Below are 27989 nucleotides of genomic sequence, written 5' to 3'. Positions count from 1 at the left end.
CGAGGGGACCCTGGTCATCTCGGGATGATGCTTCACGATCCGGGTGCTGGGCAGGCGGGCGTTCACCTCTGAGACATATTGCTGAGCTGCAAGCTTCTGAGGCTTCCCAGGGGGTGCAGTGGGAAGAGCCCGCCTGCCGAGGCAGGGGACGCAGGGACACAGGGGGACGCAGGTTCAGTCCCTGGGTCGGGAGGATGTCCTGGAGGAGCAAACGGCAGAGTCGGACACACCTGAGTGACTAGGAGCATGCTTCCGAGAGGGTCTCCTGACTATATCGGATAAACGGCTCACCAAGGGAAAAGAGAGAAACCCAGGTGGACACGGACCCGGCAACTTCCCACCAGGACAGGAAGACGTTCACTGCAGCAATGGAGACAACTGAGCATCCGCCAGGAGGAACAGTGAGTAACTGCGGCAGCGGGCAGAGAGCTGAGCTCCTCCCACGTGCCGACAGAGAGCCCCAAGGTGGGCCGTCCACGGAGGAAAGCAGAGGACAGAAAGGTGCACACGTGACGCTGAATCTGTGAAAAACAGTGGGCACACCAGACACATGGGGCATGGCAGACCGTGGTTCCCAGACGTGCTCCTAAGCCCTGGGGACCCTGAGACCAAGCCACGGGGTCAGGCCTGCTCTCAGAACAACACTGGTGGCCTCCTTCGTGCCCCTTCCCCTACGAGTAGGCGGTGGAATCTTCCCGAAACCACGTGACATAGTGATGATGGCATCGCTTTGATGGCTAACAGAATGCAGACTTCCGTATTCAGGGCCGTCTAAACTCGAGAAGAGGTGCTCAACCTCACTAGCCTTCAGGGAAATGCCAATGAGTGAGACATCACCTAACACTTCAACACATCACATTCAAAAAGATAGACGGGGACTATCTGCCTCGTGGTCCAGGGGTTAAGACTGTGAGCTCCCAATGCAGGGCGCTGGGGTTCAATCCCCGGTTGGGGAACCAGGTCCCATGTGCTACAACTAAGACCCAGCACAGCGAAAAGAAAAAAAAAAACCAAATAAATATTTCTTTAAAAATACAGACAACAACCAGTGCTGGTGAAGACAGTGGGGCAGCCGCTGTGGGTTAGAAGTTCGGTGTTTCATCTGACAGTTACACACGGTTACCGGATGACTCATCAATACTACATTCCTGGGTACATTCCCCAAAGATGTGAAAACAGATGTCCACTCAAAGATACGTAATGAATACCAAGAGCAGTGGTACTCACAGGAGCTAACAGGTGCCAACAGTGCTGACCACCCGGCGAATGAATAAACAAAGACGTGGCCCATCCACACACTGGAATGTCGGCCGCGAGAGGGAATGCAGCCGATTCATGCTGCAACACAGAGGGGGCTCCGAAGCGTCACGCTGAGTAACTAACCGGGGACAGTCCCCAGAGACCACGTACTCCGTGATTCCACGTCCAGGAATGTCCCGCACACGCAATCCACAGAGACGGGGACGAGACCGGAGTCTGCTGGGGGCTGGGAAGAGGAAGCCGGAGGTGGCTGCTACTGGTGTGGGCTTTCTTTCTGGGGTGATGAGAATGTTTTAGAATTAGATTCCGATGATGTTTTCACGACCCTGACAAAACCTGCTGGATTTGTACGCTTTAAATGGGAGGCTTAATGGTGCACGAACAATGTCTCATAAAGCTGTCTAGGAAGGAAGGGAGGGAGGGAGGCAGGCAGGAAGGAAACCGTTTTTCTAAAGCCAAGAAACCCCCACTCAGGCCAGCCCTTGGCCCCAGACCCTCACTCTGGGGAGCGGCTGTGAAATGCGCCCTTTTCCTCCAAGTGCCATGGGCTCTGGGGCAGCCAAAGCCGGGGCCCCCTCCTCCTGCCCCCGCTGCCCCATGGGAGCTGTGAGCCCACCCCTCGCCTGGGAGACGAGGGCCCCCTGCTCAGCTCTACCATGACGTCTAGAAAAGCAGCTCCCATCCCCTCCACTCTCAGGACCCCAGTTCCTCTTCCATGGGATAGAAGGACCACACAGACCCTCCCAAGGTCACCACACAGGACATCTCAGTGCCCTGACAGGCACCCCCTGCAGAGGACCCATCCATCCCCCAGCTGCCAACCGCAGCCAGGCCAGTGATGAAACCTAGGAAGACTGGCCCAGGACAATCCAGCTCTCCCCCTGCACCCCAACGGGCACGCAGCACCTTCTCAGATCCCCTGCCCCAGGACACAGGGGCCTGGTGGGCCCACAGCTGCCAATTTCCAACAAAAGCCAGGAAGCTCAAGTTCACATGATGTCTTCTAAATGTGTGCAACAAGATTCGAGGGCTGACGAAGATGCTTTGCAGAAAGACGCTAACACGTGACACTGGCGTGCACCCTTAGCCCAACAGCAGACAGAGGAGAAGGGGGCGACTGGGGATGAGACAGCTGGTGGCATCGTCGACTCAACAGACAGGAGCTTGAGCAAACTCCGGGAGATGGGGAAGGACAGGGAAGCCTGGTGTGCGGCAGTCCAAGGGATCACAAAGGCTTGGACACGACTGAGCGACTGAACAAAACAACACGGGGCGGGGGCTGGCCCCGGCTGCCCGGGGTCAGTGAGGAACCTGGGGCTCAGAAAGGCGCCATCCCAGGCCTCAGGTCACGCGAGGAGTGAGGCGGAGCGTCACCTGGGGCCTCACAGTGGACGAGCAGGGGCTGGGGGCGGCCCGGGTCCCTGGTCTGCCCCTCGCGCGGCTCTCAGCGGCCGTGGGCCGGGGCTGAGGAAGGGCAGGGCCACCTGGCCTGCCTGTAAGCTCGGCTTGGGGTGGGGGGGGACGCCCCCTCTCCAGGCTGCTCCGGGAGGGCCAGGCGCTCTGGCAGAGTACGTGGGCTCAGCTGTCCAGGTTCTAGCCTGGCTCCCTCGGGTCCCCTGGCCGTGCCAGGGGACCTCTCAGACTTCCCACATGCCCGGGCTGGAGCGGACACGGGAGGGGACGGTCTATGGCGATCGTCCAGGGACCAGGCAGAGGTTGGGCCGGTCTCTCTGCTGCCTGGACCCATAATCCAGTGACTCTGGTGGACCCCGGAGAACCTCAGATGCTGAAGGCCCCACGTTCTGCCCCCTGCACCCAGAGGAAGCATTCCATGAACCAAGTAAGACTGTACCAGCTCCTGCCTCACACCAGCAGGGACGCCTCCTGCCCCAGAGGAAAGGCCCCAGTCTTCGTGCTGAGGGTAACACAGCTGCCCTGGGCCCAGTCCCTGCCCCTCCTGGGCCTCTTCTCACCTCAGCCACAGCCTCATCCCAACCCAACCTCCCCTCCACCTGCAGGGCCTCTGCACCTGCTGTGGCCTCTGCCGGACGCACTCTCTGCTCCCCACCTGCCACCCAGTCAACAGCCCCTCCTGCTCAAACAGCCCTTCCTCCAGGAAGCCCTCCCTGATCTCCAGGGCCATCAGATCCCCCGGACAGGCTCACAGATCACATCTGCTCCGCTCCCACGACGCCCAGGTTTTCTCCTCCGCTAAACCTAACAGTCCCGGGGGCAGGGCCACGCTGGGTTTTGGTGAACACTGTACATCTGGCATGCATCACAGCCCCCGGGCAGGCCGGGCACTGGAAGTGACTGTCGGGGTGAAGACGTGGAGAAACGGGGGGTGGGGTGGGCTTGCCACTTCCTGCACATGTGTCGGTGGGGAAGCGGCCCCGATTCCTCCGCCGTGTGCCGAGGGGGCGGCTGTGATGATTGAAGGGGCCTCTGATCTCAGAGGGCTTACGACAGTGCAGGCACAGACCATGAGAATGCTACGGTGTCTGAGCCATTTCAATGCCAAAGCTCCCCTATTAACCGGACATCGAGCCGCTCACACATCCCTGCCTGGCAGAATCTGGGGGCATGAAGCCCTGACAGGGGTGGGGGGCTCCTCCTCCCACAGGGTCCCAGGGCCCACAGGTTTCGCTGGGGTCCTTTTCCAGGAGGGGGGCTGTCTCTAGCAGGGCCACCCTGACCCCAGGCTCCCTCCCTTTTGCTCAGGGGGGCGGGGTGGGGTGGTCCCCAGGTCCCTCCATCCTGCCAGCCCAGCGGTAGCAGCCCCCGAGTGACAGGAGATGTCAGAGACCCTCTCCCCGCAGGGGAGTCGGGCATGTGGCTTCCATCAGGTTCCATCTGGACATGCCCAGAGGCGGCCGGGAACCCTGGCAAGGCTCGGAAACCTGCCCGAGCTGGGCCTGGGGCAATGGCTGGCACCACCTTCTCCAGACCCGGGCTGCCTCGGCAACATGGCCAAGGGTCATTTCTGCCCCGTGACCCACCTCTCAGCAGGTCCCACGGGCAAGCAGGACCAAGCTACCAGCTCCCCAGTTTCACCCAAGGGCCCCTCCTTCCCTCGGGATCCCCCAGCCGCCCCCCTAAACAGCAGCCAGAAGGTGCCGAGGCCCTGGCTGCCCCGGCGAGGTGCCATCGGACCCCTGACCCCCGCCTCCCAGGCCTCCCCGCCCCTACACTGAGTGCATGGTGGTGACCATGGATAACTCCATGTGCCCGTCCACGCACGCCCTCTGCCCTCACCAGACCACAGAGGGCAGAGGCTGTGCCCGCCCAGCTTCACCAGCATGACCCCTGGTGCAGAGAGGCTGTTCCCTACTTGTCTGTTGTAGGAACTGAGTGGGCGGATCGAGAGACAGATGGTGAACAATCACCGGGAGCATTTCTAATCACTCAGCAGGGCTGAGCCCCGCTCCGAGCTTGAACGAAGTAGTTCATTTAACCCTCCGAACCCTCCCCCACCCCCGATGAAGGGCCTTCCCTGCGCTTATAGATGGAGAAAGCGAGCCACAAAGTGGTGTCGGCATGAGTTACAGGGCGAGAGAACTGGTAGGGGTCAGGGGTCAGGAGAGGGGTCAGGGCTCAGGGTGAGGAGGAGGCGGCGAGACAGATGGGGCGATGGGCGGCGGTCAGCTCTTGTTCACGCAGCCAGGGCCAAACTCCTGGGTCCCACTGAAACTCACCCCGCCTGCCCCCCACACTGTCCACACCTCCCTCCCCAGAGGAGCACAGAGAAACCCAGCCTGTGCCCTGCCCGCGCCTTCCACTGTCCCCTGCCAGGACAACCCTTGAGTCAGGGGCCCCTACCCCCCGGCCGACCGCATCAGCAGCCACACCCCAAAGCCCATCTGAGAAAGCCCAGGCAGAGGAAAAAACCTGGGGCTCCCGAGAACAAAGCAACCCTCTAGGATTCCAAGGCCCACAGCCACAGAGAGGCCTCTGGCAGCGAACAGAGGGGGTGGGGGGCCGTGTCTATTTTGGAAACCCCGGAGGCTGCAGGCACAGACTCGGGAGCCAGGCCTGCGAGCCCGCCCGCTCGGGCACACGTGGAGTTCATTACGCTCCCCGCCTCCTGCAGGCCCGGGGGCCTGGGTGAGGAGGAGCCCCCAGAAGCCTGCTGCCCTGGTGGCAACCTGCCACCTCCCGCCGTGCGACCCGCTTCGACGAACCACACCTTTCCACCCTCGACCTGGTCAGCTGAAAATCAGGAGCCCAGTGCCCAACTTGCGGGGGGATCGAGCCACAGATGGGGTGGGCACTCGGTGAGGGCGAGCTCTGTGTCCGTCCACTGGGAGCAGGATGGAGGGAAGGAGCTGTCAGGCCGGGGAGGTCTGCAGTCTCAGCCTTAGCACAGCGTGGACGCCCAGCAAGGACCACAGCTTTGGAGAGACGGGCCCCCCATCCCCAGGAAACCCTCCTGGACCCCACCCAGGGGTGGCCTGCTCACAGCCCATGGACCAGGGTCAGCCGGGCCCATGCCTGCCTCCCCAGGGTCCCGCAGGGCCTGCCCACAGTTGATGCCCAGTGAGAGTCTTCAGAGAGAACGACCCAGGATGGGACAGGACATGGACTCCCTGCCGTGGAGAGAGGTCTCCAGACAACAGGTCCCCATGGCTCCCTCAGAGGGGTGGGCCTCGGCCACAGACCACCGCCCCCCATCCTCCTCTCTAGCTGAGAACAGACCTGGGCCAGCACCAGGCCCCGAGGACGCCCTCCGCTGGCCGAGCGCCCCTGGGGGCGCCAGGGAAGAGTCTTACCTTCCAGACCACCTCTCGGGACAGAGTGCACAGAGTTGGGGTCCTCCTCCTCCTCCAGCCGGGACCGGGGCCCGGCCGGCTGCTTGGGCACTTCCTGGGTGGGCAGGGTGCGGGCTGTCTCCTGGTGATGTGTGGTCAGGGCGGCACGGGCACTGGGCTCCGTGGGGCCCTCGGGGGGGCCCTGCGTGGTCTCGGTCGGGAGGATGTCAGGCACGCTGAGCGTGGGAGGGGGCCCGGCGCTGCGGTGCGTGACCTGCACGTCGGGGATGAGGTTCTCTTCCACCCCGGCCCTGGCCTCGGCCCCCTCCTCCCGGACAGGGTGACCCGGGATCGGGCCTGCCGTGGGCCGTTCGTCCAGCCCCCGGGGGCCGCCTGCAGCCAGCTGCTCCCAGACGGCCGGTGCCTCCCTGTCTTCCTGCCCATCCTCCGTCACTCTCCTGGCTTTGGCCTGCACGGGGGCCGGGGGACCCAGGGCGGCGGCCGCCGTGGGCCTGGGGAGGGCGGCCGTCCAGGGGGTGGCCTGGAGGGCCGAAGGCGGCTGACCCCCGCCTCCCAGAGCGGCCGGGCCCCCAGCGCCCGCCTGGAGCTCGCCCGCCAGGGCCTCCGCCTCGGCCACCTCCTGGTCGTAGCTGTAGGGGTCCTCGTAGTGCCGCTCAGGGTCCGCCTCCTCGGCGTCCGAGGCGTTTCCGGGGGCGGCGTCTCCATGGCAGTCGGGCAGCGGGTAGCAGATGAGCTCGCCGCCCGTGTCGGGGCAGTGGCAGGCCCGGCAAGGCGCCAGGCGGACGGTGTGGCCGGCGGCGTACTTGCGACCAGAGCGGACGCAGCCCACCTGGCCGCACTGCGGGCAGCTGTCGGCCACCACCACGGCCTCGATGCAGTTGGGGGGCAGCTCCGGGCAGGGCATGAACTGGCAGCTGATCTTGCCACCGCCCGGCGGGCAGGAGCACTCGGTGCTGCCGAAGTCCACGAAGTAGGACTGGCCGGCGGGCACGCGGCCGCGCACGAAGCCGCCCTGCAGGCAGTCGTAGTACTGGTAGCCCTCGCAGGCGCAGCCCCGCTGCACGCACGTGGCGCAGCAGGCCCCCGGCTCCAGCGCGTCCTCGATGCAGTTCTCCAGCGGGGGGCACTCGACGCCCGTGCAGTCCTGCCCCGGGGCCGCTGCGCCGCCGGGACTCAGGCCCAGGGCCAGGCCCAGGGCCAGCGCCAGCCAGGCTCCCACGGGCTCCCCACGCCGTGCCATGCCCCGCAGCCGGCCACGTGCAGCCTCCAGACGGACTGTCCTCTCCCGCGAGGCCCTGGGGGAATCAGAAAGGACAGCGATCAGCACCGCACGGTGGCGGGGAGGGGGACTCGCGTGCACGCCCAGCACACACACCTCCAGCACGGGGGCATGGCTGGGCAGCCTCACCGTCTGTTCACACGCGCAACTCGCCCCACGTCCCCTCACACACACTCCCGCCTGCTTGGACGCTGCACGGACAGGTCACCGTGGTTCTCACGTGGGTGACGTACAGGGTCGCCAGCACCCAACTCAGGGCCGTGGCCCCCACCCTCACCTCCTTCCTGACACGTCCCTGAGTGGGACCCTCTGCCCCCAGTCCCACATGCACGCACGCACACACACACGTCACACGTGTTCACCGGGCACACAGCTGCAGGCACGCGTGTGACGGGCAGGCAGAGGCCCCACCACAGCCTCGCCCGTGAGCCGGGACACCGTGGGCGGCCTTGCACACATGGTCCCAGGCACGTGCACACGCAGCACCCAGTTTATCTCCCCCCGAAATCCAGGCTGATCCCCAGCCACGCACCCACAGGCCTGGGGCGGCCAGCCAGAGGACCTGGCCAGGTGGACGTGGGGCAGGAACCAGGCCCTCCCAGGTCTCACTCAGCAGCCAAGCCCCCCATCACTGCGGCCCTCAGACCCCAGGGCTCGGGAACAACCCCCAACAGACCCCCCACGACTGCAAGCTTAGCTGCAGGGCAGCCTTCTGCCAACTTCCTCAGCAGACATTACCGCCGTTCGCAGAATTCACCTTGCACGCACACTGTCCCGCACACACGCACACGCATGTCAATGCTGTCCATTCACGGGGCCCTGTGAACAGCTCCCTGCCCCTACCTGCCCCTCTCCACCCGCCCCTGCCCAGCCCCTCCACCCGCCTCTGCCCGCCGCCCTCTGCACCCACCCCTCCCCGCCCCCCTCCACCATCACAGCCCTGCTCGCACCCCCCTCCCCCACCAGCTACCCTGGAAGCCGCCTGCCGCCTCCCTCCCCTCATCCCTTTCTCTGCAAAGCCAGTGTGCTCTGAGAGCAGCTGACCCCACGGCTTCCTGGCCAGCAAGGAGCGGCCTGGATTCCCTGTGGGAGCCGCCCCTACCTTCCCTCCAGGGCCCTCACGTGACCCCCACAGCCCCTCCTCAGCCTCCTCTACAAGCTACTTGAATGTCACCTTCTCAGGGGTCCTCACTCGTCCCCTCACCTCCATCCTCACAAAGGTCACTGGTCCCACAGCCCTGGGACCTGCCGCAACTCGGGGGCACATGCTCCTGGTCAGAAACAAGGGGTCCCCTTCCACCCACTCCCCGCCCTGAAGCTGTGCCGTCAGTCACTGCTAAAGTTCTCCGATTTAGAAACACACAATGAAGTGACATCGTTAGTATTTTAAGTTTGTAAATTTCACACCTAAAAAATATAATGATATGGACTTCACTTTATTAAGTTTTTAACAGAGAAAGGAAACAGCCTTCATGCTGCCCGCCTCCTGGCTGAGCTGGGGAGAGCACAACGAAAGAATGTGGGAGAACACGAAAGAACACAGAACATGATGAGAGAACACCATGAGAGAACACGGGAGAACACCGTGAGAGAACATGGGAGAACAGATGACAGAACACGGGAGAACAGATGAGAGAACACAGGAGAACACCATGAGAAAACATGATGAGAGAACACCATGAGAGAACATGGGAGAACAGATGAGAGAACATGGGAGAACCGATGAGAGAACACGGGAGAACAGATGAGAGAACACGGGAGAAACAATGAGAGAACACCATGAGAGAACACCATGAGAGAACATGGGAGAACAGATGAGAGAACATGGGAGAACACCATGAGAGAACATGGGTGAACAGATGAGAACATGGGAGAACACCATGAGAGAACATGGGAGAACAGATGAGAGAACACGGGAGAAACGATGAGAGAACACGGGAGAACAGATGAGAGAACACGGGAGAAACGATGAGAGAACACGGGAGAACAGATGAGAGAACACGGGAGAAACAATGAGAGAACACCATGAGAGAACACCATGAGAGAACATGGGAGAACAGATGAGAGAACATGGGAGAACACCATGAGAGAACATGGGTGAACAGATGAGAACATGGGAGAACACCATGAGAGAACATGGGAGAACAGATGAGAGAACACGGGAGAACACCATGAGAGAACACCATGAGAGAACATGGGAGAACACCATGAGAGAACACGGGAGAAATGATGAGAGAACACGGGAGAACAGATGAGAGAACACGGGAGAAACGATGAGAGAACACCATGAGAGAACACCATGAGAGAACATGGGAGAACAGATGAGAACATGGGAGAACACCATGAGAGAACATGGGTGAACAGATGAGAACATGGGAGAACACCATGAGAGAACATGGGACAACACCATGAGAGAACATGGGTGAACAGATGAGAACATGGGAGAACACCATGAGAGAACATGGGAGAACAGATGAGAGAACACGGGAGAAACGATGAGAGAACACGGGAGAACACCATGAGAGAACACCATGAGAGAACACCATGAGAGAACATGGGAGAACAGATGAGAGAACATGGGAGAACACCATGAGAGAACATGGGAGAACACCATGATAGAACATGGGTGAACAGATGAGAACATGGGAGAACACCATGAGAGAACATGGGAGAACAGATGAGAGAACATGGGAGAACACTGTGAGAGAACATGGGTGAACAGATGAGAACATGGGAGAACACCATGAGAGAACATGGGAGAACACCGTGAGAGAACACGGGAGAACAGATGAGAGAACACGGGAGAACATGGTAAGAGAACACCATGAGAGAAACCCATGAGAGGACACGGGAGAACACCGTGAGAGAACACGGGAGAACAGATGAGAGAACACGGGAGAACACGGTAAGAGAACACCATGAGAGAAACCCATGAGAGAACACGGGAGAACACCGTGAGAGAACACGGGAGAACAGATGAGAGAACACGGGAGAACACGGTAAGAGAACACCATGAGAGAAACCCACGAGAGAAGACGGGAGAACGCCATGACCACACAGGAGAACACGACGGTGGCACAGGGGCCCGTCCAGCGGGGCGGCAGCAGAGCGGCGCGGCGGCCACACAGCAGGAGCAGCAGCCTGCGTCCGCGGCCGGTCAGCCAGGGCTGAGGGCACAGGCCCCCAAGCCGGCGCCCTCCAGGACAGGGCCTGTTCCGCCAGCGCTGTGGCCCCAGTGTGGGGAGGCAGGTGCCAGCCCACAGGAACTCTGGAGGTTACTGAACGCCAGGCAGCCGTGAGGACAATGGAGACATAAATGAATGAAAGCCAGGAAATGGGACAGGAAGAGGCCGGGGCGGGGGAGAGGCTGTGTCGGCCAGGGAAGTCGAGCAAGGCTTCTCTGAGGAAGTGACATTTGAGCGGAGGCCTGAGCCCCGTCCCTCTCCGGAGGCAAAGCTCGGCAGACGCAGAGACAGCGAGTGCAAAGGGCCTGAGGCGGGACCGGGGCGGGGGAGGGGTTCCCCCCCACCCGCAGGGTCCACCCACCACGGTGGAGCCCAGCGACCAGGGCCAGGGTGCTAACGGCCAATGAGCCCCGGAGCCCAGAAAGACCCGACGGGATGCTCGACTTAAAGCGTTCCTCTGCTGCAGCGCTGAGAGCAGGAAACTGGGCAAATGATGGGCGGCGGGGGAGAGGACGGGGCGGGACTGGCTGACAGCCTGGGCTGGGGGTAAGGAGTCCAGGAGAAGCGGAGGTCTGGGCCTGAGAGTCAGGAAGGATGGATGGAGCTGGGGCCTCCTCGGGCAGGGAAGATCATGGAGGAGGGCCATGGACGTGCAGGGCAGACTGGGCCAGGCTGAGTTTGAGAAGCCCGGAGATGGTCCAGGGGAGGATGGGAAGGATGCAGCCGAGGACAGGAGCATGGCTGGGTGGGGCCAGAAGCCAGGGAGCCCCTGGGCGAGGGCTGACCCCCACGTCCCCTCAGGAGGGCGGAAGACCCCACAGCATGGAGGCCCGAGATCCCCAGGACAAACCACAGAGATGGGGAGACAAAGGCAGCCCCTCCGGGTCAGAGACAGACCGGGCTGCAGGGAGCAGAGGGAGCTCCCCCCAGAGATGAGCACGCCGACCGGGAACCCACACGCGAGAGAGGCCTGGGAGGGCACAATCTCTACACGGCTGGTTCTCGGATCCAAACGTGCCGTTCCAGGGGGTGCCTGCTGCTGTTCTCCCAAATGTCTGACTTCTGCAGAGAGGCGCCCCCTTCCAACCTAAAAAGAGGAATCACGAGGGGAGGGGCTGAGAAAGGGTTCCTCACCTCCTGCAGCCAGAGAGTGGGGGGACACACGGAGAGCCTGTGGCTGGGCTGGGGTTGGGGGGCGCCGGGCCCGAGGTAGGTGCTCATCGGGCACCAGGCAGACGCAGGGTGAGGCTCCCCCAGGCTCTCCCAACACCCGCAGATGAGCCTAGCTGGGCAACGCACGCACGGTGATGATAAGACTACGACTGTCACAGTGCCAGCCAGCCTACGTGAGCCCTGGAGCGGGCACCGCGAAAGGGGCACTCGTGCGTGCGGGGCGGGCGCCGGGCTCTCCTGACCCGTGGGGTCCCCCCCCCCCGAGGGATCTGTAGCCCGCGGCGATGGCCGGTGATGGGCATCTGGGCGTCCTCTCGGGGCCTCACGCTCCATCAGCAAGACAGGGAATGGAGGGAAGATGGGAGGCGCCTTCGGCTGGGGGCATCCCACCCTGCGGGCCCAGGACAGGCTCGGGGCAGCAGCAGGGAGGTGGGGTGGCCCGGGGCTGACCACAGCTCTGCCAGGGAGGGGTTCTGATGCAGCCTCGGGGTCAGGGTCTCACAAGCGGGGTGTGGGCAGGGTGGAGCCGGGGCTCACTCAGCAAGGCTCTCGTCCAAGGGTGTCCAGGGAGACGTGCCTACCGTCCCACAGCCCCGCATCCACAGGGCGCCCGGGGAACACGGGGCTGGTGACGCTGACCACACCCCCGCTGCCCTCACTGCCCGGCTGCGAGCTCCTGTCTGTGCCACCCTCACTGCTACCCGCCGCCCCAAACACAGACACACGTTCCTCCATTCAGATGACCCCCACCCCCATAAATGGACCACAGCGCACCCGTCCACAGAAGCCCCGGACTCACACTCCCTGAGCTGGCAAGGCCACCCGGATGCCCCCACGCGGGGCATCAACTCATCACCACTACCGAGCGTGGGGTCTGGCTTCACGTGACAGACAGTGAATCACAGATAAGGGAATTCTTCCTTTCTCCAGTTCGCTGAGCCTTCCGATTCTGACAAGAACAGGCTTGCCAGAGCGAGCCAATAAAAATACAAGACATGCAGTTACAGAGGAATTTCGGATAAACAAGGCATCATTGTTTGGGACTAAGTCAGTCCTGTGCGATATTTGGGAGATACTTATTCCATCCTTTCTCTGAAATTCCAACGTAACCGGGCATCCTACATCTTTACCAGGCAACCCCAGACGAGAACAAAGTCTCAGGTTGATGCTGGTGTGGCTTCAAAACTTTAAAAATATCTGTGGGGCATCTTTCTTTTAAACCCGAGGCAGACACAGCCAAACACTGAGGCTCTCAAGCAGCTGGGGATGACAGAAGGGAAATAAACACTCAGGACCCGTGTAGACACACCAGTTATAGGCACGCGAGTCATCGGGACCACCTGGCCTGCCGGCCGCCCCCTCCCAGAGCAGCGCTGGCCCCAGCGTCTCCCAGAAGCCTGTCCAGACCACGGCCCGTTGCCCCTGAGTCCAAGCAGAGGGTGAGTGCCAACCAGTCACCCCACCGTCCGTCCACGGAGTGTGTTTGGAACCCACATGGTGCTTCTGAAATTAGTTGTTGTTATTAACACTGCAGTGTTACTAATTTACATAATTGATTTAATGTTACGACACATAAAATCAGAACATTTTACACTCAACCTGGATTTCCAATTTCTCTAGGAAAACCTGAAGCTGGGCCTGACAGCGGGGCCTCAGTGGTCCACGGTGGGTCCACGCTCACTGTCCACTGACATCATGGGGCTCCTCCCGGCGCCCCATCTCTATCCCCTGGAACCCTCCCGGGCCTCTCCTGTCTACACACAGGCTCCTCCTCCCGGGGGAGGTGGGGGTCCCTGCTTCTTCCGGCCCAGAGTCTCTACCTGAACCGCCTAGTGTTCTGGGCTAGGAACTGTCTCTTCTCTAAGTGGAAGCTAGGGAATCGTGCCCACTCCAAGAAGTCCACTCCAAGGAGCCTCCAAACCTAGAGAGCATATTAAAAACCAGTGACGTCACTTTGCCGACAAAGGTCTGTATCGTCAAAGCTATGGTGTTTCCAGCAGTCAGGTACAGATGTGAGAGGTGGCCCACAAAGAAGGCTGAGTGCTGAAGAAATGATGCTTTCAAACTGTGGTGTTGGAGAAGACTTGAGAGTCCCTTGGACTACAAGGAGATCCAACCAGTCCATTCCAAAGGAGATCAACTGTGAATATTCATTGGAAGGACTGATGCTGAAGGTCCAATATTTTGGGCACCTGATGCAAAGAGCCGACTCACTGGAAGAGACCCTGATGCTAGGAAAGACTGAGGGCAGGAGGAGAAGGGGACGACAGAGGATGAGATGGTCAGATGGTGTCACCGACTCAAGGGACGTGAGTTTGAGGAAGCTCCAGGAGACACTGAAGGACTGGGAGGCCTGGCGTGCTGCAGTCCATGGGGCTGCAGGGAGTCGGACACGGCTGAGCAACTAAACAACAACCAAGGAGCCCGCTCCTACCCAGGCGGCCTGGAAGGTCAGTGGTGTGAGAATCCGACATCACCCGCGCAGCCACACGAGACACACGAGCGTGGGAGGGAAGGCAGGAGTGACGCGCGGGCGCCTCCCAGAAGCAGAGCCTGAGGTGGGGTTCTGAGCCCGGGGTCACTGGAAGAACCCTGGGGAGAAGGGCAAAGGAGACACGATGGCAATGGAGTCGTCTCGGCCCAAGTCTGACATCTGCCTGACTCCACGGGGAGCATCCAGGGCTCACCCCCGTCAGGCGCGTCAGAGGGTCATGGGCTGACGATGGCGGAGGGAGGATAGCGGAGATCACCTCCTGGGCCTGCGGATGGGGCGGGGGCGGGCGACACTGTCGGCCAAGGGTGAGCGTCTGGAGAGGGTGCAGGCGTGAGCCAGGAGCAGGAGCAGCCTGGGCACCAGCGGGGACCACAGGCTCTGCCGCGCACACACAGACACACACACGCGCGTGCGTGCGCACAAGAGCAGGTCAGGGAGCCTAATCCAAGAAACCACCCCCAAACCTAGCTTCAATTTCTATATAATTTGGGCTGGGATCACCCCAGGCTCAGAAAGGTAAGAAGTAATGTCCTAAAATGTCAACTCGATGGACACGAGTTTGAGCAAACTCCGGGAGACGGTGAAAGACAGGGAAGCCTGGCGTGCTGCAGTCCACGGGGTCCCAAAGAGTCGGACACGACTGAGCGACTGAACAACCACGTGTCCTGAAAATAGTGTTTGCACACCGATGTTCACAGGAGCATTATTCACACTAGGCAAAAGTAACCCAGGCATCCATCAACAGACAGATGGATCAACACTGTATGGTTCCCTACACACAACGGAGTATTGTCCAGCCGTAAAAGGGAAGTTCTGAAACCTGTGACAACACGGATTAACCCGGAGGACACTGCGCTCAGTGAACAAGTCAGACGCACGAACGAGGACGGCACGACCCGCTCACGTGCGGTCCTTACAGAAGTCAGCTCCAGAGACGGAAAGCAAGACGGGGGTGCCGGGGGTGGGAGGGGCGCGTGTCTAAGCGGGCAGAGTGTCGGTTTGAGAAGATGGAAGGTTTTGGAGAGGATGGTGGGGACGGTCACACAACAGTGGGAAGGGACTTACCGCTACAGAGGTGTCCATTCAAAAATGGCTCAGTGGGCCAGTTTTATATATGTCTTCTACAGTCAGAAGTAATAAAACATGTGCGCTATGGAGCCAAAGTGCAGAGTCAAGGAGCAGAGAGAGCAGAGGAAAAGAAGTGCTGTGCTGAAGACCCACAGGAAGCCAGGGTGCCCCCGAGACCTCCCCGTTGTAGTAAGCTTCCTGGCAGCCAAGGCCAAAAGGGAAATTGGAGGATGACCCGGTGCTCCTTGTCTGATAAGAGGAAGTCATCTAATTCTCTGGGAAAAATAAACGTGCTCTTGGCACAGAAAGTCAGGAGGGATTTTAGCTGTTGATCAGGTTCGTATTAACCTTTACTTCCTCAGCACCGACAGAATGCCCAGCACTGGCCTGAGAACTTCCAGCGTGTTGATCTTATTTAACCATGCTTGACAGATAAGGAAACGCGGGCCCACACGGGCCCACAGTGACACCAACAGGAAAAGGTGGTTCAGATATCGGAAGGCAGATCCACCTGGCCAGGGAGCACAGCCTGGGTCCTCCACTTTGCAGGAATTCATTGCCCACCTGCCACCTGCCAGCCCCCACAACAGGTACTGGGACGCGGACATGAACAAGAACCCCAGCGGCCAAGACCTTGTGTGGCCAACATCCTGGTGGATGGAAGAGACAAGTAACGTGTAAGGCGGGAACAAGGAGGTTGTGAGGGATGACCCTGGCAAGACGGGGCCGCACGGGCCTCACCGAGAAGGCGATGCTAGGTTGTGAGGGATGACCCTGGCAAGACGGGGCTGCACAGCCTCACTGAGAAGGCGATGCTTGGGCTGAGAGTCGCCTGGCACAAGTGCCAGTCTCCTGGCTAAGATGCGGGAGACGCGAGCCAGGAGGTGGTAACAGCATGTGCAAAGGCCCCGTGGCCTGAGCCAGCTACACTCCTTGTGGCCGGCATGCAGGGAAACAAAGAACCAAAGGAGAGGATGTGACGGGAACAGCAAGATGGAAAAGAGGTGGGGGTGTGAAAATTGAGGACGGAGAGAAGGTCAGAGAGGAGACCAGTCAGTCACCCATGCCCAGGGCCCCAGAGAACGTGGCAAAGTGTCTTCGTGGACACTGTTCCAACAGGGTGGCGGGTCCCAGCACGTTAGGAAGTCGTCAGGAAGCCGGAGGAAGATTCCAGCCACAGGAAGCAGGGAGCCGGGTCAAACTGTGTCCTCATCAAGGAGGGAGAGCAAGCACAGGGGGCACGGCTAGACAGCCAGGCCCAGTGAGGCCGGTGGGTACCTGGGTGCCGGGCGGGGGTGGGCGAAGGACCACGGAAGGAAGGGCTGTCCTCCGGGGCCAGAGGTGGCGGTGGTCACAGGAGCGTTTATTCACTTGTATGCTGGCTTTCATGGACTTTTTGGTACATTTTGGTATGTGTGTTTTTTCACAAGGGAAGAGACTTTTAAAAGAAAAGAGCCTATTGTAACAGTCCAGAAAAAGGAAGCAGAGAGCTATTGGCAGGAGAAATGGACCGAAGTGGACAGATATGAGAAATAGTCACAAATCACCCAAAGAAAAGTGATTAGGCCTGGCTTCCATCTTTAAAGGCTGATATTCCTTCCCTTTCTCATGGGAAGATATCTCAGTAATTGATGCCGTCATCTGCAAAAAGACAAGTCTGGCCAGGGGAGAGTGGGCAAGGCTGAGGGCACAGGGGACTCGCCTGACACCCCCAAGGTGGAGGGGGACTAGAGGGAGAGTGCAGGGGACCCCGGGTCTCGGGCCAACCCGGGGTGCAACGTGCTGACGGCAGGGGGGCCCAGGTGGAAGGCACAGTGGGTGTTGGGGTCCATGTGCTCACACTCATGGCCCTGGAGACCCTCCACGGGTGAGCTTGTGCAAACACCGGGAAGATCCTCCTTCCAGTTTAACAGCCAGACTTTTTCCCCTCCCTTCCCTCTCTTTGCTCATAAAGAGAAAAAAAAAAAGGAAGTAAAATGATTAAAACCTCCTTAAATCCGGAGTGAGAGTTGAGCCTTCATATATAATCGCTAATCTCATTATCAACATAAGTAGGTAAAAAATGACAAAGATGAACACCCGTGACTTACAATCAACCCTCAAGAAAAGAAAATGCTGCTTTTGGCACAGGACGGAGCTGATATTTTCCTTCCCCAGGAGTCACGACTCTGGAGAGAGGAAACACACTGGGCGGAGCGGTGAGAAATGGCCCTGCCCGCGGCCAAGGCTGAGCTCATCACCCTCCCCACCTGCGTCCCCACGCCCTCCACCCGGCCCCAGGCAGACAGACAGGCATCCAGCTTGCCCGTGGTCCTACCCGCCGAGGACTTCTTGCCAGACTGCCTCCCAGCTGCTAGAAATTCTGATGGCTCTCTACCACCCCCAGTCTCTTGGTTAATCCACCCATCTCCACCACAGAAGCAAAATGTGAGCAGAGATGAGCACTCACTGGACATGGGACGGCTTCTCATCACCCATCGTACACTCACCCTCCTTCCAAGAAGGGCCCCTGGATTTCATTCCGAGGTCCACAGCACTCAACTGTCATGCCAACCAGTGCTTCTCATTCCTCTTGCAACAATGCCTGGCCCAGGGATGGACACCAGGCCAACCTGAGCCCATGAGGCCCAATTCAGGTGAGACATTGGGCAAACGGCCTCTCTTGTTCCCACCATATTAGATATGAACTGATTTAACACTGAGGGTCCCTGAAGCCATCTTGTCATCAGATGGAGACTGTCTGAGGCTGGAGTCAACTCAAAAAAAACAAAAAATGAAAAGCCAAGATACAGAAAAAAGAGAAAGAGTCACAGTGACAGCTGGTGAGCTCCTGGATCCAGCCATACCTGAAGCTAACCAATAAGCTGAACTTTGCAATGTCATGAACCCATTTTGTTTAAGCTTTCCATCACTTGCAACCAAAAGTCTTAACAGATATATAGGCTTATATATAAAAAAAAAAAAAAAAAAAAAACACCTGATGCCTATCATTTTAGGAGTCTCAGAGACTCTCTGAGACTCATGGAACCAGGGTTGAATATCCCTGGTGCAAGGATAAAGTGAAAACTCCTAAGGTTAGCTTTCAAAGTCCTTCACCGTCCAACTCCCACCTATCTTTCCTACTGCATTTCTCTCAGTCGCCCTCCACATACGTAATTCCCGTTAAATTCTAAGACTCTGGTTCCCAACCGCTCCTTTTGGCGCGTATCATTACGCCAAACAAATCATTACCCCAAACTCCCTCCTGAATCTCTGCACACCCAAATCTAACCTTAAGGCCAAGACCAAGGGCGGTGGATGGATGAATGGATGCATGGATGAAGGCACAGATGGATGCATGAATCAGTGGATGGATGATTGGGTGGGCACCAGCTGGAAGGGGGATGAGAAGGTGGACCAGCAGATGGTAAGTGAATTGGCACGTGGATGGACAGCTGATGAAGAGATGGACGGGTGTCTGATGGATGGTGGTCCGATCAGGGATGCTGGGTGAATGAGTGGCAGATAGAAGACAGATGGATGTGAAGATGGATCAGTGGATGGAGGAGTAACCAGCCTGTGGATAAATGTCTGATGGATGGGCAAGCGGGTGGGTGGAAAGATGGGTGAGGAGATGCAGGCAGTGTGGATGGGAGGGTGGGTTAACAGTGGGGGCATCACAGGGACGAACGGCTGAAGGACAACGGGCTGGCTGGGCAGGGAACGGGTCAGCAGACAAGCGGATGCTTGGATGGCGGGTGGGCCAGCAAGTGAGCAAGTGGTGGCGGGCGCTCACCGTGAGCAAGTGAGGGGAGTTCTCGCTCCATCAGCGCTCCTCCCAGCCTCCCTGGGAGACCCAGAACGAGGCCCACGGCTCCCCTGCACTGCGGTGAACAGCGTGCAAAGCTCGGGGCGGGCGTCAGACTGGCTCACGTTCACAGCCCAGCGGAGCCACCTCCTGCCGTCTGACCACAGACCAGAGGCTCCAACTCTCTGAGCTTCCTTTTCCCCATCCATCCAGTGAGGAGAACACGCTACCCTCGCAGGGCGCTGTGGAATGAAATTTAAACGTAGCTGCAGAGGCCAGCCCAAGGCCTGGTTCAGTCAGAGCTGACGATAATTCCCACTCTATTAAAAACTGTTCCAGCGCCTACAATAAGAATGGGGCCTCCTCCTCCCGTTTTATGAGACTAGGAAAAGTCCTGATACCAAAAGCAGACGTGGACACGACAAGAGCGAGGTACCGGCCAGCCTCACTTATGAATCCAGCTGCCAAGCCCTAAGTAAAATATCAGAAAATTGAATCCAGCAGCATATTACAGGGCTAATAATACATCGTGTCCAAACAGGGTTTACCTCAGGAATGCAAGCGCCGTACAACACTGAAAAATCAAGGCAATTCCCTAAAAGACAAATTCTATGTGATCCTTTCAATGGATGGTACTCAATCTTCAACATTTCGTGATTAAAAGCCCTGAGAGAAGTCAGCGGCTGCTGGTACAGCAGATCATCTACTCGGTCCCCACTGGAGGGGACCCTCCGTGCCAGGCATCGAGAATGGGTCCACCCATCACCCCACACACACACACACAGAATAAACTGGCCTTTACAGGGATTTAATTCCTCCCCTGTGCGCGTGTATGCCCAGTTATATATGACTCTATGTGACCCCACGGACTGCAGCCCTCCAGGCTCCTCCGTCCATGGGATCCTCCAGGCATGGATACTGGAGTGGGGTTACCATGCCCTCCTCCAGGGGATCTTCCTGACCCAGGGATCGAACCCACGTCTCCTGTGTCTCCTGCACGGCAGGCGGACTCTTCAGCCACTGAGCCACCTGGGAGCCCAGTGTCTCTCCCCTGAAAGGGACGCAGAGGTAGGAGATCGACTCTGGGGCCCGCCGTTCCTCCAGAGCCTCCCAAACCAGGCACGGGCCCTCCTCCAGGCCCTGGACTCCGGGGGTCCATGCACGCTGAGAAACCTCTGGAGGAGGAGAGGGGAGTCCCCGAGGGGGCCGGGACCCGGTTCTCCCCCTACCTCTGGGCTCACGCAGACCGCCTCCGGCTTCCTGTTTTTCTTCTCCTTCGGATGCGACATATATCTACAAGGGAAGCTGAAAGACCAAGGGTCCCTCCACGAGAGATGCATGTCCATTACCTGAGGGTCTGTGTGAGCAGGAGTGTTGGGGCAGAGGGGCGTGAGGGAAGAGCATCCGCGTGCACGTGAAATCTGAGTGAGTACGCGTGTGGGCAGGTGTGTGCCCCGAGGCACGTTTAAGCATGCAGGAGTACGTGTGAGTGAGTGTGAGCCCGTGAACCCCTGCCCACTGGGCTCCCAGCTGCACTCGTGTGACCGGGGTGTCAGCGCCTACCACACCCCGCGTCCTGTCTGACCTCAGCGCGGGCAGCTCTGCCCACATCGCCGCGCTCCGGGCTCCCGTGGTGCCCAGGGCAGGCTGGTTCTGCTACCACCTCCCCTCTACCCAGACGGGCCAGATGCTCACGGGGCCAAGGCGGGCAGGTTGCCTCCCTGTGCTGGGAGCTGACCTCTCCCATGGATGTGCCGGAGGCAGGGACCCGGCTCTCCTGCTCAGCCCTGATGCTGCTGGTGGGCAGGATAGTGGGGACGGGTGGCCCGATTCATTTGACCAGCCCCAGCTCAGGATATGAGATGCGTCCTCAATGGGAGTGTCACCTACACTCATCCCAGAAGGGCCTCCAGCAATGGAGGAAAACTCACCTGATGTCACCTGGCAAGTCACTGGCTAAGTGGGAGGTCATACCGTAACCACCACCGGTGAGTGTCCACCCTTCACACAGAAGCCCCGTCTCCTGGGTCCTCCTCTGAGCCTCTCGGAGGCCAGGGACGGACTCTGGGGTTGGGGGTGGGGGGCGGGGACAGAGAGAGACACAGAGACAGAGAGGGGAGCAGCGGCAGGCAGACAGACAGACAGACAGGGATGGGCAGGAGGTACGATGAAGCGGACGGGCAGGGGGCCAGCCCAGCAGACCCGGGCTCCTGGACCACCCTCCGAAGCATCAGCGTCCGGAAGGTGGGGCAGCCAGGGAGGCTCTGTGACCGTCTGGGGCCTCTGCCAGGCCAGCACCGCTGTCTACTTGCACAGCCCTGAAATTTAGAAACTTCTTACAGCTATCCCCAAAGGGCCCCCAAGGCTGTCAGCCAACTCTACTGGAGCAGAGATGGGCAGCAAGTAGGATCAAGCCCTGGACCCTGGAGGTCAGGGTTCAAATGTGAGCCCAGCTCCCCAGAGGCTGTGGGCGGCTCAGAGCATGTGCTCCCAGAGCAGACCCGCTCCTGTCTGTTCAGGAGCCCAAACACAACAGCCTCCCAGCAACAAGGGCAGGCTCCAGAGGCGATATAAAGACCGCAGCACAGCGCCAGGCAAACAACAGGCGTTCAATAAAGGACCTGCCTCAGCTCCTCTCAAGCTCACAGCTCCTCAGGTCTGCCCATTGCTCTGGGCCCGCTGCCAGGCACACCCTTCTGGCCTGAGCAAACTCCTATTCAACCCTCAAGACCCAGCTCAGCATGCCCTCTGCCAGGAAATCTTTCCTGGGCGGTGACAGCTGCCTTTTTTGCCCGCCCTGTGCCCTGTGCATGGAGTCCTGACCACGTGGAGTAAGGAAGTCTGGGCTGGAGGTCAGGACCCTGCAGCCTCACCCCCAATCTCCAACTCCCCACTTTCCAGGCCCAGGCTGATGCATCGGCACCCTGGCCGGGCAGGGTCCTCACCCCCACCATCACCCAGCACCTCAGACCCCTCTTCTCACACTGCAGGCCGTGCCTGGGCACCGGTGTCAGCAGAGCCAGGAGGGCTGTCTGCAGTTTGCAGATGAGGAAACTGAGGCCCTAGGAGGCGAGACGGCCTGAGGCCAGCAGGGTCTGCTCAAAGGCAAGGGCCTCCATGGCCACAGGCAGGCATCCACGCCTGGGCACATGGGGGCTGCTGGCCCCCACCCTCTTGGCCACACAGAGGCTCCTGACGCTCCCTGCCAACTACCACCGCCCCCCACCCCCGGCGGGCAGGCAGAGCATTTCCTTGCCGACGCTGACCCAGGTGGGGGCGCCCCGGCCGCCCACATTACAGCACCCCCCCCCAAAAAGCCAGGCTCCCCACCCTGGAGGAAGGAAATAACCTTTCCCCAAAGCAGGACTTTCTCTGCAATAATCTCCATATATGAGAAGACGGGCATTTTTGCAATGCTTCCAGATTCCAACAACCCCGAGGACAATGGTACAAAATGACGCATGATTTGACCCCACAGGGGCCCCGGGAAGGGACCAGCCCGAAGGAAAGGAATCAGTGGTTCGTGTGCGCCACGGTACCCCATAACCCAGGGCCAGCCCGCCCGGGGCAGGACGCGAGGTGGACAGACCTGGCCCCCGCCCAGCCCTGGTCCTCACTTACTGCATGACTGCAGCCAGCCTCCCACCTACACTGAGCCTGCTGCCCTGCCCTGTCGCCCGCCCAGGCCTCCTGCTGGCCGGCGGACCCCCGCCCCCAGTCCCACCCCTGCGCTGCCAGAGGGCCCCGCCGCTCCGCTCAGAAACGCCCGAGGCTGCCCACCCGCCACCCTCGGAGCAGGACTCAAGGTCCTCCCTCTCTGGTCCAGGGCGTGAGGCCAGCCTCACATCCCGCCTCCCCTCCAACTCATCCGAGAGGGACCAGTGTTCTCCCGTCCACCCATCAGCCTCCACAGTACAGAGAAAGTATCGCCCCCTCCAGGAAGCCCTCCCTGACCAGGCCCAGACTCCCAGAGGCCCCGGGCTCCCCCCAGGACTGCTCTGACAGAAGCATTTCAGAACTGCCTTCGTGGGTCCCTGGGGCCCTCAGGATGGCTACAGGAGCGGCCACGGGCCGGCCCACACCAGAGGCCGTCCTGAGTGCTGTGTGAGGAGGGGACTCAAGGTCCCTCATACAAAGGAACCCCGAGTCCGGCCAGCCTCTCCCAGATGCTCCCACACAATCCCCACCCTGGGTTCCCAACCTTCCCGGGGGCAGGCTACGACCCCACTCCCAGCAGCCAGGTTAAAAAAAACCCTGAAAATCCCAATCAGATCGGGATTTGACCCTGATTTCTCATCACAGCCAGGGTAAAACTGAAAGCCCTCCTGTATCCCCAGATCTGACCACCCCCATGCTCACGGGGGTCCTTCCTCCAGCTGCTCCGGGTTATGTGTCCCTGCTGTGCCCCCTGCCCCGAGCCCCACTGGCCTCCGCTGACGTCCCACCTACGCAGCCCCACCCCCAGCCCGGTCCCGGGTGCACCCGGCCAGCTCGGGACTTCACAGTGAGCATCCATCTGTCTCCCTGAGACAGCGAGCTCTCTGGGGGGCAAAGGAGCTGGTCCTGGCACTGCTTTCCCCAAGGACAGCAACCAGCACCCACTGGGTATCACTTCCTTCCTCCTTCCAACAACCCTAAGAGATGGGTTATGACACCATTTGACAAGAGGGGGTCCTGTCCCGAAGGAAGCATAGCCTGGTGGGATCTGAGCCTTGCACATCGCCAAGGCGGGGACTTCCCTGGGCCCAGCAGGCCCCTGTGGTCTGGACCTGTTGCTGAGCTCTGGCCCGGCTGGCAGGCAGACTGCGGAAGCAGGCTGAGGATGGGGCGCTAAGCGCCATGGTGCCCACCCCAGGAAGAGCCAGCAGTCAAATCTGGAGACGAAAACTCTTACAGGAAAAGGGGCAGAGAAAAGGGGGGCATTTTTTCTTTTGTCCAATTGCCAAACTTTGCAAAACGTGACTTTGCTCGCATCTAATTTTAATTGCAGTGGAAACCTTTGTATACTGTGCCAGGAAGAAGTCAGTCTGTTCGGTAAAGCAAGGAACTTAGAAACCGTCCCTAAACACTGAACTTAAAACTCACAAATGCTCACTCACCCACCAACTGCTCAGCTGCGTCTGACTCTAATGTGATGCTTAAACAGTGAACACAGTGGTATGGCTCGAAATCCAGAAACACAAGGCATGCGGTGGGAGTGCCACCTGATCTTACACCCTGGGCCCCCACCTGCACACGCCCTCCAGGTAAAGCACAGGTAACTCACCCCAGGGCTTCCTCCCAGCGTTTGCCTACGAGCATGTAAGCAAATGCGGATTCACAGCTCTTAGTTGACACAAGAAACTGCATTTTACACACTTCAGCACCTTCTTCTCTTCTCTCAACACATCTCGAGGATCACAGCCTCTTTTTTACAGCCTCATAGGATTCCATCGGAAGGCTGCACCAACACCTATTTCACTAGCACGTATCACCCTGGATCTCAAAGGTCTGTCGACGGCCCTGTCTCCTCACCTACCCGGTAGCTTCTCAAGGGGGAGACCTGCCCTCGGGCCCAGGCCGGGACAGGGCCTCCCCGCTCCTGCCAGCATCCTCTTGGTGGGGGCACACAGCCTCCAGATCGCGCCACCTAGAAGGCTGCCTTAAAATGGCAATTAGAGTTCGTGGCTCCCTGGATAAACACGTCCCTGCAGCTTTCCAACTCCCTGCCCTGCCCCTCCTCCGGCTCCAGCCTCCGCCCTGGACACCAAGCCTCGCAGACCCCACCAAAGGCCATTTGCACCAGCTGCGCCCTCGCCTGCACGCTCCCACCTCAGCTCAGAGACCCCCCCCTCCAAGGACCCTCTCCTCCCAGCCGACTGGGCTGCCGGCTGCAGCGCCTCACAGCAACTACCCCTGTCTGAAGTCAACCCAATTCAATTCTGTTGCCTGAGTCAGCCCACCTGGTAGGCTGGAACTACATCCCAGGGCCAGGCCTTCAGGTTGGTGCGGGGGCAGGCGATGAGAGGTGGGACATCAGGGTTCAAGAAGCCAGAGAGGGGAGACACCCAGCCACCTCCTGGGCAGTGGGCTGCAGGTTCCCCTCCCCAACACCCCATTTCAGGACCATGAGCCCTGGGAAGCCATCAGCCAGAACCCGCTTTACAGAAGAGAAGACACAGGGCCACGGAAGGGCGGAACAGGCCCTTGGCACCCTCCTCCGTAGCAGGAACGGGAACCTCGGGAGGTGCAGGGACAGGGCCGGGGCTGCCCTCCACCCCCAAGTCCCGCGTGCCGCCCACAGGGCCGGCCCTCAGTCAGTCAGTCAGCAAACGTCCAGGAGGCCACCCATCCCAGGCACACTTGGCTCGCAGGAATTGAGTTGCATCCATGTGGCAGAAAGAGAGCAGAGAGTCACAGCAACCAGGCCTTAATGCAGCCACCGCCCCGCCCCACGCCACCCAGGGAGAGGCCGCCAAGGAGTGGGAGCTGGGAGCCTGTCCCCAGGCCCGAGCCCCGCCCTGCAGAGCGTGCCCTCCTCCTCCAAGGCCGGCCAACGGTGGGGAAGGGAAAAAACTGCTCCCCGCCACGGCCGAGTGCAAGGCAGACACGGAATCCTGATGCCCAGCAGGACACACCGCGGTCCTCCGGAGGCCCTGCAGCCTTGGGGGACTCGGGGTCTTCAGCCTGGCGGTCCCGGGGTCACAGTGACGGCAAGGCCATAGCAGGAAGCGTGTCCACCGGCCCAGGCCCGCTTGGGGTGGGCGCTGCTGCTGCAAGGACACCTCAGATTATACAGCAGATCGAGGGGCAGCCGCAAATGTGAAAGTGGCCAGCTGGGGACTACGGCCAAGCGGGCCCCAGCCCCGACTCCAGGGGCGGCAGGCTAGCCAAACTACCCAGGGGCACCAACCCCCCGGCGACATGGGTCCCAAGCCTCCGGAACCCTGCGATTTCTCACAAGACGGAAATCCGGACTTTTCTGTGAAGCTCACCGATCTGTAAATGCTGACAGCTAATTAAATTTTTAAAAATAATACTAACATGGTGAGCGCCAAACCAAACAGCCAGGGCCAGGCTCGGTGGGGGCTGGCAAGTCCGCGCCTCCTGCGTACGAGCCTCTGACTCCATCCACGCCCTGCCCACTGCCCTTCCCAAGGCTCTGGACCCGGTGGGGGTGGGCAGTCAATCCAGCAGTAGTTCCCAGGCCCTCCCTTCCTCCTGGGGGGGCAGGGGGGACAGGGATCTTCACCCCTGTTTGCACATGGGGACGGAGACGCCCAGAGTCCCAATCACTCAGCCACAGACTCGGGCCAGGCCCAGGCACCGGCTGGCTCCAGGAGGGCCCTGCAGCAGCACCTTGATCCGAGGGGCTCGGGGTGACGGCCAGCACCCAAACGTTCTTTCCGTTTTTCCAAGTCTGGCCGGTCACGGCGACACCTGCTGGCTCAGGCCAGCTTTGGACCAGCCCGAGTGGTGGGCACACACTGAGGTGGGAATGAGACCCTGTGACCGCAAAGGGCAAGCGGGCACCCCTGCCCAGAGAGTGGGCAGGAGGAGAGGATGGGGGGAGCGGGTGAAGAGGAGGGGGAGGTCGGCAGGGTCAGTCACCCCGGCCTGCGCTCCCGGGAGCCACCCAGGCTACCCCACAAGCGACAAAGCTTCTGAGGGCTTGCCTGGGCCCCCACCGGGTCAGGAGGGCATGAAGCAGGGTGCCCATGGGGTGGCCGGGGTCCCCCGAGGAGGAAGCTGTTGTTCTGTGCAGGCATTCATGGAGCGTGTGTGGGAGGGGGGATCTGCTGACCACCGCAGGTATGCATTTGACACACGGGAGAGGCGTGTGGGACAGACCCACGTGTGTGGCACACCCGCATGCACGGCGGCGGGGCACACGCGCTTCACAGGCAGCGGGGTGGAGGCGGGCGTGCGTGTCCGGGGCCGCCCGTGTGCAAGGCACGTGTGGGTGAAGCCTGCGCGCACACAAGAGACGTGAGAGAGTGTGAGGGGCCGGGCGTGCGCAGGGGGTCCGGGGTGGGCGTGCGCGGAAGCAGGGGAACTTGGGCCGCCCGCGGTGGAGAGACGCGCGGAGGAGGAGAGCGGTGCCGACCGACCTGGGCCCGTTCCCTCCGGGGACCGGGACCGGGGGCGGGACTAGGCGGGGGAGCGCGGCAGAGGGGGAGCCGGGGGGCCCGGGGGCGCGGGCCGGGGTCCGCGTGCACTCACCGCGCTGCGCTCCGCTCGCCCGGCCGCCGGCGCGTCCGCCCGTCTGTCCGTCCAGCCGTCGGCGCGTCGAGAGCTGGGAGAGCCCGGCGGCGGCGAGGGGCGGGCCGGAGGGCGGGCCGGGGGGCGGGCCGAGCGGGCGCCGGGCCCCCGGGCCGCCCTGCCCCCTCCGCCTCCGGGGCGGGGTCTCGGCCGCGGCCGGGGAGGGGGCCGAGCGCGCGCCGCCGCTCCCCGCCCCGCCGCGCCCCCGGGGCCGGACGTGGCCGCGCCGCGCGTGCGCCTGGAGCCCCGAGCGCCCTGGGCGCGCCCCGTCTCGGCGCGGAGTCCCCGCCCTGGCCCTGCAGCCCTCAGGGGGCTTTGGCCTGGCCACCTCGGCCAGCTGGGCCTCAGTGTCCCCGCCGGGAAGATGGGCCGGCCTCCCAGAGCACGTTGAAAGGGCCCGAGGGGCCTGGCCGCCTCTCACCCGCTGGCTACCCGTCCTGGGGGCTCCCACACCACCCCTGGCCTGCTGGCCCCCGGTCCCAGCCCCCAGCCCACACGGCTGCCTGTGGCCACTGTGTGACCTCAGCCAAGGCCCTTGACCTCTCTGAGCCGAGGCTTCTCATCTCTTGAGCAGTCATATCCTAGGCTGTTGGTGGGGAGCCACGGAGAACCCCAATTTATGCCCTCCTGGCTGGGTGCAACAGGCAGTGAGCACTCCAGCTGTCAGAAGGTTGAGTGCCCTGATGCCGACCCCCACAGCCGAGGCAGGGCGCATCGTCTGGCCCCCCACTCA

At 60.8% G+C, this 27989-nt stretch overlaps 1 protein-coding gene across 2 annotated transcripts in view; it reads right to left on the bottom strand.

Annotated features, from left to right (window-relative positions):
- FBLN2 (fibulin 2) overlaps positions 1 to 27327 on the bottom strand; it is a 65061-nt gene extending 37734 nt beyond the window's left edge. For both annotated transcript variants that reach the window (XM_043442657.1, XM_043442658.1), the window contains exons 1-2: positions 27218 to 27327; positions 6030 to 7324 (exon numbers count right to left, since the gene is read on the bottom strand). In XM_043442657.1, the coding sequence (XP_043298592.1) occupies positions 6030 to 7269 (1240 nt within the window). In that variant the 5' untranslated portion in view covers positions 7270 to 7324; positions 27218 to 27327. The remainder of the gene's footprint in view (positions 1 to 6029; positions 7325 to 27217) is intronic.
- Positions 27328 to 27989: the final 662 nt, after the last annotated feature.

This window comes from Cervus canadensis, chromosome 22 (genome assembly GCF_019320065.1).
Source record: "Cervus canadensis isolate Bull #8, Minnesota chromosome 22, ASM1932006v1, whole genome shotgun sequence".
In the NCBI taxonomy this organism is placed as follows: domain Eukaryota; kingdom Metazoa; phylum Chordata; class Mammalia; order Artiodactyla; family Cervidae; genus Cervus; species Cervus canadensis.
This window is presented reverse-complemented; position numbering and strand designations above follow the sequence as displayed.